This window comes from Alosa pseudoharengus, unplaced genomic scaffold (genome assembly GCF_046254945.1).
Source record: "Alosa pseudoharengus isolate Yale_2024_CS ecotype anadromous, Long Island Sound unplaced genomic scaffold, YU_APseudo_1.1 YU_APseudo_1.1_scf_8, whole genome shotgun sequence".
Classification (NCBI taxonomy): Eukaryota; Metazoa; Chordata; class Actinopteri; order Clupeiformes; family Clupeidae; genus Alosa; species Alosa pseudoharengus.
In genome coordinates this window covers 13,006,602-13,019,843 of record NW_027468870.1, presented here as the reverse complement: position 1 = coordinate 13,019,843, position 13,242 = coordinate 13,006,602, and the positions used below count along the sequence as shown (strand labels likewise).

Genomic DNA, 13,242 nt, shown 5'->3' with positions numbered 1-13,242 from the left:
CTCATCAGGTCAATGAACAAAACATAAATTGTTTACTGAACACAAAATCAAGCTTCTGCCATTGCCATCTCAGTCCCCTGATCTAAAGTCCATAGAAAAACAGTGGGGTGAGTCAAAGAGGAGAATGCACAAATGTGGACTTGTGTGGACAATCTGGGGAGGTTTTTGTAAAGATGAACTTTATGGGGTGTCATAGGAGAATATTTTGAGCTGTTTTTCATGGTCAAAGGAAGGCTTAAGAAGGTATTACAAGCAGGGGTGCCAATAATTGTGGGCGATGTGTTTTTGTTAAAAACATTTATTTCTTTATGAGATTTTCCTTTATCTCAGAATACATTTGCTTCCTTTCAAGGTTGAATTTTTCCTCATTGTTTTCATTGTGAGATTACAATAAATCACCAAAAGATTATATTTATACCTCTTTTCAATCAACTTTACCAAAGGTGCCAATCTTTCTGGAGTTTTTAAAAATATGTACCAGTAATTAAAGGTGCTCTAAGCGATGGCGCGCGTTTTTTAGGCTAAAACATTTTACGTCACTTACTGCAAACATCACCTAACCAACCGCTAGCTGTCTGTGTCCTGAATTCACTGTAAAAAAATGTGATCTTTGTGGACAGCCCATGCTCTAAAAACGGCAACAAAAAAAAACAACCTACACTGTAAAAAAAAATTGTAATATAACAGAATTTTACTGTTTATTTTACAGATTTTTTTCTGTATTTTTAAAATACCATTTAATTTACAAAAAGAGACTGTGATTTTACATGTCAAATGTAAACTAACATGAAATCACTGTAACTGTGAAAACACACAATATTCCTGTTCTTTTACAAAAAAATCCTATTAGAAATCCATATATTTATTGTTAAAATACGTTCACAAATATATCATAATTTCACAAATATTTGTCTGTTATTTAAGGGAATAAACTGTAAAATTCAACTTTAAAACTCTAAAAAAAGTAGAAAATAATTTAAAGTTACTGAGAAATTAAAAGTAAATAACTATTTAATTAGGAATTTTACTATAATTTCTTTGTTAAGTGACTAATGTTTCCATTGAAAATAACTAGAATTACTGTAATTTCCTAGATGGTAACATTTATTAACATTATAGGCTATTAACATTTATATTGAAAGGACATCTAAACAGACATAGGGAAAGTGAAGGAGGCCAATACAAGGATAAAACCACATAAACTAGGCTGTATGCTTTTCATCTGTTTCCTTAACCTACCATTTAAAAGCATTACATTCTGTCAGAACAGATCTTATGACAGAGCATTAATATGCAACGTCTGCCTGCACACACACGTAGCCTACACCAAAAAACAACAACAAAAAAACATCTCACGGCACCTGAACCAGAACAACGTGACGACAACAACGCGTGCTTTGAAAAGCGCGGGTCCCGTTTGGATTGGTCAACAGGATCTGTTTGAGAAGGCTGTTGGGAACATCAGTCTTTGAAGTCACGCTGAACTAACACTAAACCGGTGTCAACCCAACAACATCGCGCGGCGGTTCCCGTTTGGTCGACTTCGAAGTGATGTCAAGGCTGGAGGAAGGACGAAGCTAGAAGGTAAGTATCAAACTGAAGCCGAGTAGCATTAGCAGCTGCTAGGTTTATTTACCACCATGGCTCCGAGTTTACTCATGTTAGCTAACTATGATGACAAAAGCATGACCGTCGGCGTCTTCACGTTGTGTAATTATATATTGTGTACTATTTTTATTACCGGTATCATTGTTAGTGTGTGATGCCAATGAAACACTCTCTTGGGCACGGAATACATAATTTATTTTCGCCCGTTAACTTCGCTAGCTAGCCAGCTAGCCAGCTAGCCAGCTAACGTTAGCACAGTAAACTAAACGTGAATGGAACTGCTAGTTCTGTTCACTAGCTAGGTATAGGACTTTGGTAGAACTTTGCTGAAAGCTGAAATAACATACGTTCAGCAACGGTGTGGTAGTCTACTAGTTTTAGCAAAAATATGTTCGGATAGTTTATTCAGGGCTCCAGTGTGCAACCAAAAATCTGCTTAGTGCGACTAATTTTTTTCTCTGGTCGCACCAGTGCGCCTCCGTCACATTTTCAATATCTCAAATAGCCTAGCTATGTCCCCGCTATTTCTAATAGACCTACGTTAATTACTTAACTAATACATGCAGCCTTTCTTGCTATGCCCTGCGCACTCTCCCTCTCTCATTCTCCTACGTGAAGTTTCATTTTTTTTTTAAAAAGATGTTTAGATGCTTAGTTTTGTTTCATCAACGTTGTCACGACCAGCCACTAACGTTAGCTTACCACTTAACAGTGAGCCATTACGTTTGCATTTGTGATCTAACTGACAGAGGCAGAGAGAAAGACGAACATTTGTTTAGAGCTGCAACAATGAACAATAATCGATTATTACCCCTCTTGCCTTTTCTACAGAACCCAATGTTGAGTCAGCTAACAAGGTGCAGTGGAAAGGCTCTCAGTACAAAAAGGGACTCTTTCTGTGTTTAAACCAAGGTGAGGCACTTGAATTCGGACAGATTGAGCTCATGCTTGTGATGCAGGACCAGCATGTGTACTTTATTGTTACACCTCATGATGTGTCTTATATGCCAGCATTTGCATTGTATGAAGTGAAGCAAGCAAGGCAGAGCATGAAATGTTGGAAGCCTGAGCAGAAACTAGATTATTATCCTTTGCCTGTGTACAAGCTTTGTGGGACAAGGGTAATTTCACTTAAGCATAGCATTGTTGACTCAGAGTAAGTTAAAATCTGACACTAATGTTTGGATATCATGGATATAGAGAGCCCACTTCTGCCTTTGCTGGAGCGTCTGCAAGGTTTAGGAGACCTGGAAGACCTGAGCTACCTGCAGGAGAGTGACATCCTTTCTTTCCTGAGACCAATTGAAGCCAGGAAACTTCTGTCACTGCTCAAAAAGTCAAGTATGTGTTTCAATTTGTACAATCAACTTTGACATTAGAAAAATGTGCATAGTCAAAATCATTAGGTACACCTGTTCAAATGAATGCAATCCAATCCAGAAGTTCTACTATGAATTATACTTCAAAGAATCTTCTCTACATTTTTGTTGATGTTTTCGAAAAGGTGATAACTAAACTATACCTTGTTCATCATTGATTTCATAGTGGGTGTTAGTGGTGGTGTACTGTACTGCATTATATTGAGAAAGGAACAGTTTGAAATGTGTCAATTGGCTACTGAGTATATAATTATGTTGGGTATTAATATACCCAGATTGAGCTATGTGATGTCTGTATGGTTAAGTATTACTACTATCTGCCCTTTATTAAGGCCAACAAGATGTCTTGGACAGTCCTCCAAGCAACCAGAGCAACCAACAGTTCAGCAGAGCCAGTACCAGTACAAGTCCAGTAACACAGTCTGACGAGATGCACCTTTCTGGTGAGTATATGCATCTGTTGCACAGAATCACTTTTATGAAGAAATTACAAGCCTCTTTGCGCATTAGCATAACGCGGGAAGGAATTGGGATGGTGGGGATGTGTCGCATATCCTTGAAATCGTCTGCTCATTGGCTACACGGACATGTAAGTCCCGCCTCGGAAGCTCACTCAGAAGCAACGCTATTGGCCCATCAACGTTGGATGACAGATTCATGGCTCGCGTGCCTCATTGGCTTAGAATATATTTTTTTCGACTCCCGTTAGTCCTACAGAGACATGGGTGGTGTCAAACTATGCGGAAGGGTCTCCTGGTCACATAGACTACTGTGAAGCCAGCAACAACAATGGACATCATACTCAAAATCGCTGTTTTCCCTCAGAAAAAAAAGTTAACGTTTCGTTTTTTCGTTATGCATCTTTTTTGTTTGTGCTGGCTTGTACGATTTCTCGATATATTGTCAACAAAACAATGCCGATATTTTACATCTATGGATTCTTACGAACTTCATATGGGGGTAGGGTATTTTAAGACATTTTTAGATCTAATAAATATTATTTTTGCATGGAAAGCTTTACCTGTATCGATTGTTGAGAACCTCAGCTTTCAGCTGGTATATGACATTACTATGGAGGTAGGTTCATTTTTGGTGTCTGGGGGGAGGTGGGGGGCACTATGAGCGACGGGTGCTGCCCATCGAGAGATTTTATATATATTATATAATGCACATACTGTACAACTGAGCACTGCTCAAGTGCTGAAATGATAAGTACAAGGGTTCCCAAACTTTGTCAACTCAGGGCCCACTTGAAAATGTCTTTTTTTGCAGCCCACCTCTGCCCTCATTAAAGGAACACGCCACCCAATGTCAGTAGTAATATATGTTCTTACCTTAACTTTCACGAGTTGAGTCATACCTCTCCCGTGTCGGTACGTGCACTCAAACGCTCTGGTGCGCGGCGCGAATGTGTTAGCATGTTGCTATGCTAGCGGGCTCAGACGTAACCATAGATGGAGGAAGATAGCAGTTAACAAAAACATCCACGTTTTCCCTACTTAAATACAGTTGCACGAGTAGTTGATAAAAATGTGTAAGGTCACACAACATGAAACGTGGCGATTTTCCAAGCAAATAAACAGGAGAACTACAATGTGTGCCGCAATAGCACTTGGGAGTACTTCTACCTAGCGTGGTAATATTAATTAACACCTAATTGTAGATCCTATCCACCGTTTGCAGCGAAGCGGAATTCTATGAAACATGAAATCACTATAATACTTCTGCTTGTTATCACAACCCTTCACAATGCATGTTATAACCATGATTGTTCACAATCTACTTAACCACTACCTGGACCTCGGAGGGGGAGGCTGAGGGGTCGATCCAGCTCTGTGGTGGATAGGATCTACAATTAGGTGTTAACTAATATTACTACGCTAGGGCTAAGTGCTATTGCGCCACACATTGTAGTTCTCCTGTTTATTCGCTTGGAAAATCGCCACGTTTCATGTTGTCATGTTGTTAACAACTTCTCGTGCAACTGTATTTAAGTAGGGAAAACGTGGATGTTTTTGATTACTGCTATCTTCCTCCCTCTATGGCTACGTCTGAGCCCGCTAGCATAGCAACATGCTAACACATTCGCGCCACGCACCACAGCGCTTCAGTGCACGTACCGACACGGGAGAGGTATGACTCAACTCGTGGTGAAAGTTAAGGTAAGAACATATATCACTACTGACATTGGGTGGCGTGTTCCTTTAACAGTACAGAGGCCTAATAATGCAAGTTTTCAGTGCACTTTTTTTTAAAATGTTAATAATTAAAGATAAAACATTCAGTACTAACCTTAAAAACCTGAGCGGATTTGTGGAGGTGCAGGTGCTTTACCTTCAGCGTACATTCACAGCAGGGAAGCCTGACAGCCTGCTGCGCATGAACACTCATGCTAGGAGTCACTCAGACCAGACAGGAACCAGCACTGCCACTGAGGAGGCCCCACTAGGAGGTGGAGTTGGGTCGCGGAGAAAAGCAGCATGGAGCTGCTGAGATGGACCTGAAGGGACATTACTGAAGATGGTGCTGGCTCCTGCCCGGTCTAGGAGACATGTCTTGCAGGCGGCAGGCAGATCTCCGGTCAGGCTTTTCTGCTGTGCATGTAGGCTGAAAGTAAAGCACCTGCACTTCCACAAGTCTTCCAAGCAATTCCTGTATTTATCCAAATATCACATAACAAAATAATATCAAAAACTTCATTTTAATGTTCTGATTTTATTGTAAGAGGAAAAACAACCTTGTTTTCTCTTTTTTTCTGATTGAGTTATGAAATGATGAAAGATCGACCCATACACGGAGTAGGACAATGTATTATTGATATCTTTGAATTCCACAGTTCCCTGTATGTCCAAACACTCTTTCACAAGCAAGCTCTGTCTACACTGTTGTGTAACCTTATTGCAAATGTATGAAAACATTAAATTACAGTACAGTCCACAGTGACTAAAGTTTTTTTTTTCATTTGACAGGTGCCTCTTCAAGATAAATCCGGACAAGGGATCAAAAGTGGAGCGGAACGCCACCAAAAGAAAACTTGCAGTCAGTCCAAAGGTTCTCACACTGATCACCAGAATTGCAGACTAAGAGTGGAGGGAATAAGAAGTGCTCACAAGTTATGGATACTTTGTCCAAGTTACAGACTGTTATGGATTAATATCCAGTGAGGTTTCATGTAAGCTATTATGTAGCGTTATCAATTTTGTGGATTACTTGGCCAAGTTATGGATGCCTTGGATAGAGTATGGATTCATTTCCAGTGAGGTTTAATGTAAGTTTGTAATCCATGTATGGTGACTATGGTGACCAAGTTATGGATGCCTTGGATAGAAATGTTACTGTAAATTGGTAACTCAACTTTTTCTTTTTCTTTACTTTTTTTTGTTTGTTTGCAAATTATTGTTGTATACTGTTACTTTACATCTAATATAAAGTAATATACAGCCTTTTTACATAAAATAAAGCCATTAAAACCAACTAATAGCGCATTTCTGTAAATTTAAACATTATTATTCATATTACAATGTTAATTTACCATCTTTATGGGTAATTTCATTGTTTTAAAACAAAATGTTTAAGTAAATGTTAAAAACAAATGTAAAATAACTAAATATGCATTTAATGTGATCTAAAAATAAAAGTAAATTATTGCAATTGTAAACCCAAGACAATGTTTTTCAACATTTTTTTACATGTTTTGAAAGATGAATCACATTATTTTATGTCCATTTACTGTTATATTACATCAAATATAAATTATTATACAACCTTTTTCCATTAAAAACCAGCTAAGAACAGCACATTTCTTTCAATTTAAGCAGTATTATTCGTAATACAACATTTATTTACCATATTTATAGGTAATTTCATTGTTTTAAAATGTGACTGTTTCTAATTAAACATTAAAAACAACATGAAAATAAGGCAAAATCTTGTTAAAATTACAACTACAAACTGCATTTTAATTATGGAAAATAACCGTATTTTTATGAGAAAGTAATTATCTGTTATTTCACAGTATTTTTCTGGCACCCCAGCTGCCAGAAAATTACCGTTTTTTTACGATTTTTTTTTTTACAGTGTAGCCCATGAAAACATAACAAACTGTTCCAGCAAATCACGGACTAGATGCGCGTTTAGGAGAGTTTCAATTGCACGGGAGCAGCGTGGGAGGGAGGGGGAGGAAGTAGCGAGCTAGCTCTCTGTTTTGTTTGAAAGTCAGCAGAAGTGACGTTACCCAGCATCGCTTAGAGCACCTTTAAATGTAATCTGTAATTAAAAATATAATATTAATGGCTACCCGACTTCCTCTGTAAGAGATAGGCACCTTAAGTTCTCGATCCTGCTGCTTGAAGTCCTCATCCTCATCTGAGTCACAGTCAGGGAACTGGTAGATACGGATCCCAAGCTGCTCGATCTCTTCTCGGATCTGCAGCAGCCAGAGTGAGACAGACCAGTTACACACACATACACAGATACATGCATACAACCACACACACACACACACACACGCACACACACACACACACGCACACACACCTTCATCTTTTTCCTCCTGATTTCAGCTGGAGTGAGACTGTCTGCCTTGGCTAGGACAGGTACGATGTTGACTTTGCCATGGAGGGCCCTCATGAACTCAATGTCCAGTGGCCTCAAACTAAGACATGGTGAGAGGCAAAGGTCAGTTACGCATGTACTAATGTACAAAAAAATCCTTTGGTCTCTTAGCTCGGTAGTCTATGCTCAGAACAATTCTATAATGATCAATGTAATGCCAATAATTCTGAATAAAGACACTGATATCTGACCCTGGAAAGCATCACAAAAATGTCACTGTCAAAGATTTTCTTTACATTTAAAAAGAAAAAATCAGTGATTACAAATGCTTGTAAATACTTGAAAATGTGAAACACTTAATCAATCAATGATTGAATTTCTACATTTCAGTGAAAACTAGTTTATCAGATATCAGATATTTGATTATTTAAACAAAGGTTTCTTAATTGTTGGTGTGTTTTCAGTGCTGACTGGAGATTGTACCCATGGCCGTAGGGGGAGACGAAGTAAAGGCAACAGTGCACACGGTTGTCCTGAATGTTCTTCCTGTTCAGTCCACTCTCGTCCCTGAAGTACTGCTCAAACTGCTGGTCAATGTAGTCCTCCACTGCAGTCCAGCTGCGTATGAATGCACAAAAATAAATAACTGACAAAAACTACAACTATGGCTCACATACTCAAGTACCACATCACATTTGCTAAAACGCCCTAATTGATTAGTTCAATGTTCAAAGTTCAATGCAAGTGAATGCTTATCTACTTGCAGGACGCTGAATGAGTGCCAGAGAGAGTGACGTAGAGGAAGGTTAAGTGTCCTGGAAGAACAGGATGGCGGCTTACTATGAAAATACCTTTCTCAGACATTCCTTGGGAAAGTCATGTGTTGTTTCAACTCTACTTACGTACACTCAGTATCACTTTAAAGGGTTCCTACATATTTTGCATTTCAAAATTCCATACTTTTTCCATACTCAAATTTCCAAACTTCTCGCTAGATTTTTCTGACCATATTCTCGACATTGCGGCCACTTCTGGTTTGGGATAACTCGGTGAAAACAAAGGTATGGACAACTGAAGTGAATTAAAAAATGACACTTAATATTCGTCCATTTAGCTGGGTCATTTTTAGTTGTATCATAGTTGTATCATAGTTGTATCTTGACGATGGGGACTGACAGTTAAAGGAACTATATGTAAGATTGTGGCCAAAACTGATACTGCAATCACTTTCAAATTACTGTAGAGAGGTGTATCCCCTCCCCCTCCCCCCTGACTCGAGGTTGCCAACTAGTGCTGGGCGGTATAGACCCTTTCAAGAGAGTTCCATTCTCAGCATCATAGTTGGCCCCACAAGACTTCCTTTTTAACATTCCATATGTTATCTTAATGCAGAGGAAGTAGATTGGGGCCCAAATATAACGTTCAAGCATTGTTTTTGTTTTTATTGTTGAAAGGGTCTATACCGGTTCACACCGTATACCGGTGTATATTTTCGTTATGATATGAATTTTTAATAAACCGCCATACCGGTTATTTGATTACACAACGTTTGGAACTCTGCGCCGCGCGACAGTGTTTCAGACGGGACTTTTTTCACAGGCACGCATGGTGCCACTGTGAGGGTAAACACAAAACACCTTAAGTTTTTCCCCTGAAGTATGACCCTTAAGGCTTAATTTCTCCTTAGGTAAGGGGTTTATTTAAGGGTGTTGCACAGAATAATGCCTTAAATTGTTTCTTTAGTTAAGGAAAAACGTTAAGGGATACTGCATTGAAAAGGATTTAGCCTACTGTCACGAAAATTCTATTGAGATTGTTCAAAAGCTGTAACTAGCTGGCTAGTAGTAGGTGATGTCGTTAGTTAGCAACCCACCGAACACAGTGAAGTTTAATGATCTTATCATTCATCTCACCTTAAGAATATTCGCTGAAATTATCCAGGTAGCAAGTAAAGCATGTTATAGACATGCACTGAGCAATACTAGCTGGCTAGTTAGAAATTATCCTGACTGTCATCAGTGCACCAAAACGAACTTTTTTGTTAATGTTTTGCCTAGCGAACCGAACCGAAGCTCATGGCAGGCTAACAAGACATCCACATCCACACATGAAGTTAACGTCAGCCTCCACTAACGTCATGTAAACCACACAATAACAATACATTTCTGATAGGCCTATTTGACAGAGTAAGCATATTAACAGAGAGGTTTTATTTTAAATTGTATCATTTTCAAAAAAGTATAATTATTGCAAGTTGCACTACTTTTTGTATTGGTTTTATACAAGATGTACTTGTGAAATTTGCACAGTATGTATTTTGACTGCAATTGTCTTTGCATTCTGATTAGATTCTTTATTAGAATCATGAGTGGCTCTTTGTAAACAGCATCATTTTCTGGGGCCATGCAAAACTGCATTACCACTAGTGTGGAGTTATTCTACATCATGACAGTAAAATAGACCATCCTTAGTCAATGTACTGCAGCAATTCCTCTCTCGACCTGTAAAAAATGCTGTGAACATCTGATTATGCACGGAAAAAAAATACCGTCATATACCGCGAAACCGTAAGAATTTTTAAAAATACCGTGATATACATTTTTGGTCATACCGCCCAGCACTATTGCCAACCCGGATGCCGAAACACTACAGACTTCGTGATTAGTAGATATGTGGAGGGTGGCGCATCAGGCCAAAACACAGAATGACATGACAAAACACAACATCAACATCAGTTGAGGGCTGCAACTTCACTTTTTAAATGACAATATCCTGGCCGGACTACTGTTGTCAGTGATATAAGTATTTGAAATGAACATGATTTCTTAATGTCTAGTGACATATTAGGGCCATTTTATGATTAATTGAAATACATTTCTTACATACGGTTCCTTTAAGCTACACAACAGTAGGAATGGTTCATTATGACCTGAGTGAAGTGATTAGTACTGCAAATGCAATAGTCTGGAAACACAAATATTTCTCCATAGTCCATACCCTTGTTTCTTTTTTCCATACTTATCCAGACCTGGAAATTACTAAAATCAAATTCCATACTTTTCCAGGTTTTCCATACTGTGTAGGAACCCTGACTCTAATACAGCCTACATAACAATTGTAAATTACAAATGAAGACAAATATGTAATATTCAATTTGTGAATGCAGCCTCACACTAGCACTACCCTTAGAGTACATAAAATAGAATAATTAAAACACAGGGCCCTTATTTAAATGCTGGGCAAAGTGGCAAGTCTGAAATCTGAAGTCTTGCTTAATAACTGTGTAAAATCTATTTGCAAATTTAGTACAATGACAAAGATCCTATGCAAAAACAGCGGTGGGTCAGCTAAAGTCATGCCCTTAGTTCAAGCAGGAGAACTTTGCTCGTAGACTGACTGCACCTTGCCCAGCATTTAAATTAGGGCCCACAGAGTGCTTCTGTTTAACAGGAAGTGCATTTTGATCAGTTAGCACAAAAGCATCTGACTGGTTACAGTTGGAGCATTTTTGATGAAGAATATAATGATTTCCCTCTCAGAATAAATTTGCTTCCCTTCACGGTAGAATTTTTCATCATTTTCATTGTGAAACAAAGATAAAAAGCCAAAAGATGAATTTGTACACCTTTTTTTTTAACTAATCTTTTCCATAGGTGCCAATACATGTGAACATTGCCGTGAATGGTTTAAAAGGAAATCTGAGAAAAAAAAATGCATACCACTCTGTATTGTTGACAGCATCTCCAAACCCAGGTGTGTCTACGATGGTTAGCCTCAGCTTGACCCCCTTCTCCTCAATGCTGACCGTGTGCTTGGTGATCTGCACTGTCTGCATGATCCTCTCTGTCAACAGACATAAGATGCGAAAATGTGGCTGACAACTTGCACCATGGTCTTCATGCTTAACAATGGTCTCTCATCTGCCTTACCTTCAGAATTCAGCAGCTTCCTGTCTCTGTAAAGGTCTGTGAGGAAGAGGCTGTTCACAAGAGTTGATTTCCCTAGTCCTGACTCTCCTAAAATAGACATACACACTGTTAATACAGCTACTAGAAAAGGCATACTGATAACATTCCTCTAAGACATCTCCAAAAACATCAATAAGATTTATAATTATAATAGCATAATGACTGTAAAGATTTAATTTTTGTATACTTGTATATAATGGCCTCTAGGTCCAGTTAAACAATCACTTTACCTGCCACCATCAGCGTGAAAGCAAAGCCTTTTTTCACAGACTTCCTATGCACTTGATTTGGCAGTGTAGCGAAACCTACATATTCCTTATCTTGGTCCTAAAACAACAAACATTAAGAACAACTCTCAGTCCACAGATTTCAGATAGATTTCAGGCGTGATCAACAGAAAGTTTACCAACCACTCCAGATCAACGACTCTCAGGTGGAAAGGGTAGAGAGTTTTAAATATCTTGGTGTTCATTCTGAAGATCTGACTTGGACCAAACATGTTGATTCACAGCGTGGTATGGAAACAGCACTAAGCAAGACCGTAAAGCCCTAAAGGGAGTAGTGAGATCAGCTGAACATACCACCAGGAGTGCACTACCCAACCTAGAGGAAATATGCATCAGGATATTCAGCGTATTCAGCGTAAGTCCAGCGTAAAGAAAATCACCAGAGATCCCAGTCACCCCAACAACTGCCTCTTCTCTGCCCTACGCTATCGCTGCCTGAGGGCCAACACAGAGAGAAGGCGGAGAATGCGGAAAAGTTTTTATCCCCAAGCTATCCGGATACTGAATGAGGACTGTAGCAGGAGCACACGCATGTTAAACACCTCATGCACTTTAGACATTTCTTCTTCTTCTCTTCTTTTTCTATTTATTTCCTTATTTATTTACACATTGCACAGCCATGGAGATAGTGGACAAAGCATTTCACTACATATACTAATTGTATGTGATTAATAAATTGAATTGAATTGAATTGATTTGTTTGTAGGAGGTTGTACACTTTCATGCAACTCATTCAAAAGCACTATTATTGGGGCTCCACAGTAACCCTCAATAATCAATCCGTTTCCTCTGGTTGCTTAGTCACAGGGTACCTCTGCGGAGTCGTAGGGGTCATATCTCCCCCAGGGGCTTTTGGAGCGCGAGGGGCTCATGGTTGAGTCCAGGGAGCTCATGGAGCTCAGCTGGGACCTCCGCAGACCCTCCATCTCTGTCTCCAGGTAGTTCCGGCCCATGGAGCCGCTGGCACGAGTCGGGGTCCCGGGCGTGTGTGGCCGACTGCTGCCTTCCTTGATGGGGACGTCGCGGGGGAACGTGTGCCCCCCTGCCCGTGGGGGCAGGTCCCGCATGGTGTAGGCCAGCTCGGCGTCCTCGGAATCGTCGATGGATAAGTTTGACAGCTGATGACCAGGAGATTCAGAGTCAATTCTGATACTGGGCCTTAATTTATTGCTGGGCAAATGCAAAATCAGTCTATGAGTAAAGCTCTCATGCATGAACAGCATCATGTGATGTGAGACAGCTTATAGCTGACCCAACGCCGTTAGTGCTTTGGCTCTTTCTTATGGTATTAAATTTGCAAATAGATTTTGCGTAGTTGTTAAAGCTTTAGTTAGACTTTAGAGTTTGCTCTTTACCCAGCTTTAAAATTAGGGCCCAATTTATCAGTAGTAGTTTTAGACACAAGTGTTTTCTAGGCGACTACATCTAACAGACAACATTGACATT

General features: G+C 39.4%; 2 protein-coding genes across 2 annotated transcripts in view; one reads left to right on the top strand and one right to left on the bottom strand.

The window, feature by feature from the left end:
* The window catches only part of LOC143111891 (uncharacterized), a 5,972-nt gene extending 492 nt beyond the window's left edge, over nucleotides 1-5,480 (top strand). The window contains exons 2-6 of the mRNA XM_076274143.1: nucleotides 1,475-1,584; nucleotides 2,440-2,520; nucleotides 2,809-2,949; nucleotides 3,320-3,430; nucleotides 5,341-5,480. Coding sequence (XP_076130258.1) covers nucleotides 1,475-1,584; nucleotides 2,440-2,520; nucleotides 2,809-2,949; nucleotides 3,320-3,430; nucleotides 5,341-5,480 — 583 coding nt within the window. The remainder of the gene's footprint in view (nucleotides 1-1,474; nucleotides 1,585-2,439; nucleotides 2,521-2,808; nucleotides 2,950-3,319; nucleotides 3,431-5,340) is intronic.
* The window catches only part of septin4a (septin 4a), a 16,935-nt gene extending 3,925 nt beyond the window's left edge, over nucleotides 1-13,010 (bottom strand). The window contains exons 1-7 of the mRNA XM_076273942.1: nucleotides 12,609-13,010; nucleotides 11,740-11,836; nucleotides 11,471-11,557; nucleotides 11,261-11,384; nucleotides 8,025-8,159; nucleotides 7,524-7,641; nucleotides 7,312-7,413 (exon numbers count right to left, since the gene is read on the bottom strand). Coding sequence (XP_076130057.1) covers nucleotides 7,312-7,413; nucleotides 7,524-7,641; nucleotides 8,025-8,159; nucleotides 11,261-11,384; nucleotides 11,471-11,557; nucleotides 11,740-11,836; nucleotides 12,609-13,010 — 1,065 coding nt within the window. The remainder of the gene's footprint in view (nucleotides 1-7,311; nucleotides 7,414-7,523; nucleotides 7,642-8,024; nucleotides 8,160-11,260; nucleotides 11,385-11,470; nucleotides 11,558-11,739; nucleotides 11,837-12,608) is intronic.
* Nucleotides 13,011-13,242: the final 232 nt, after the last annotated feature.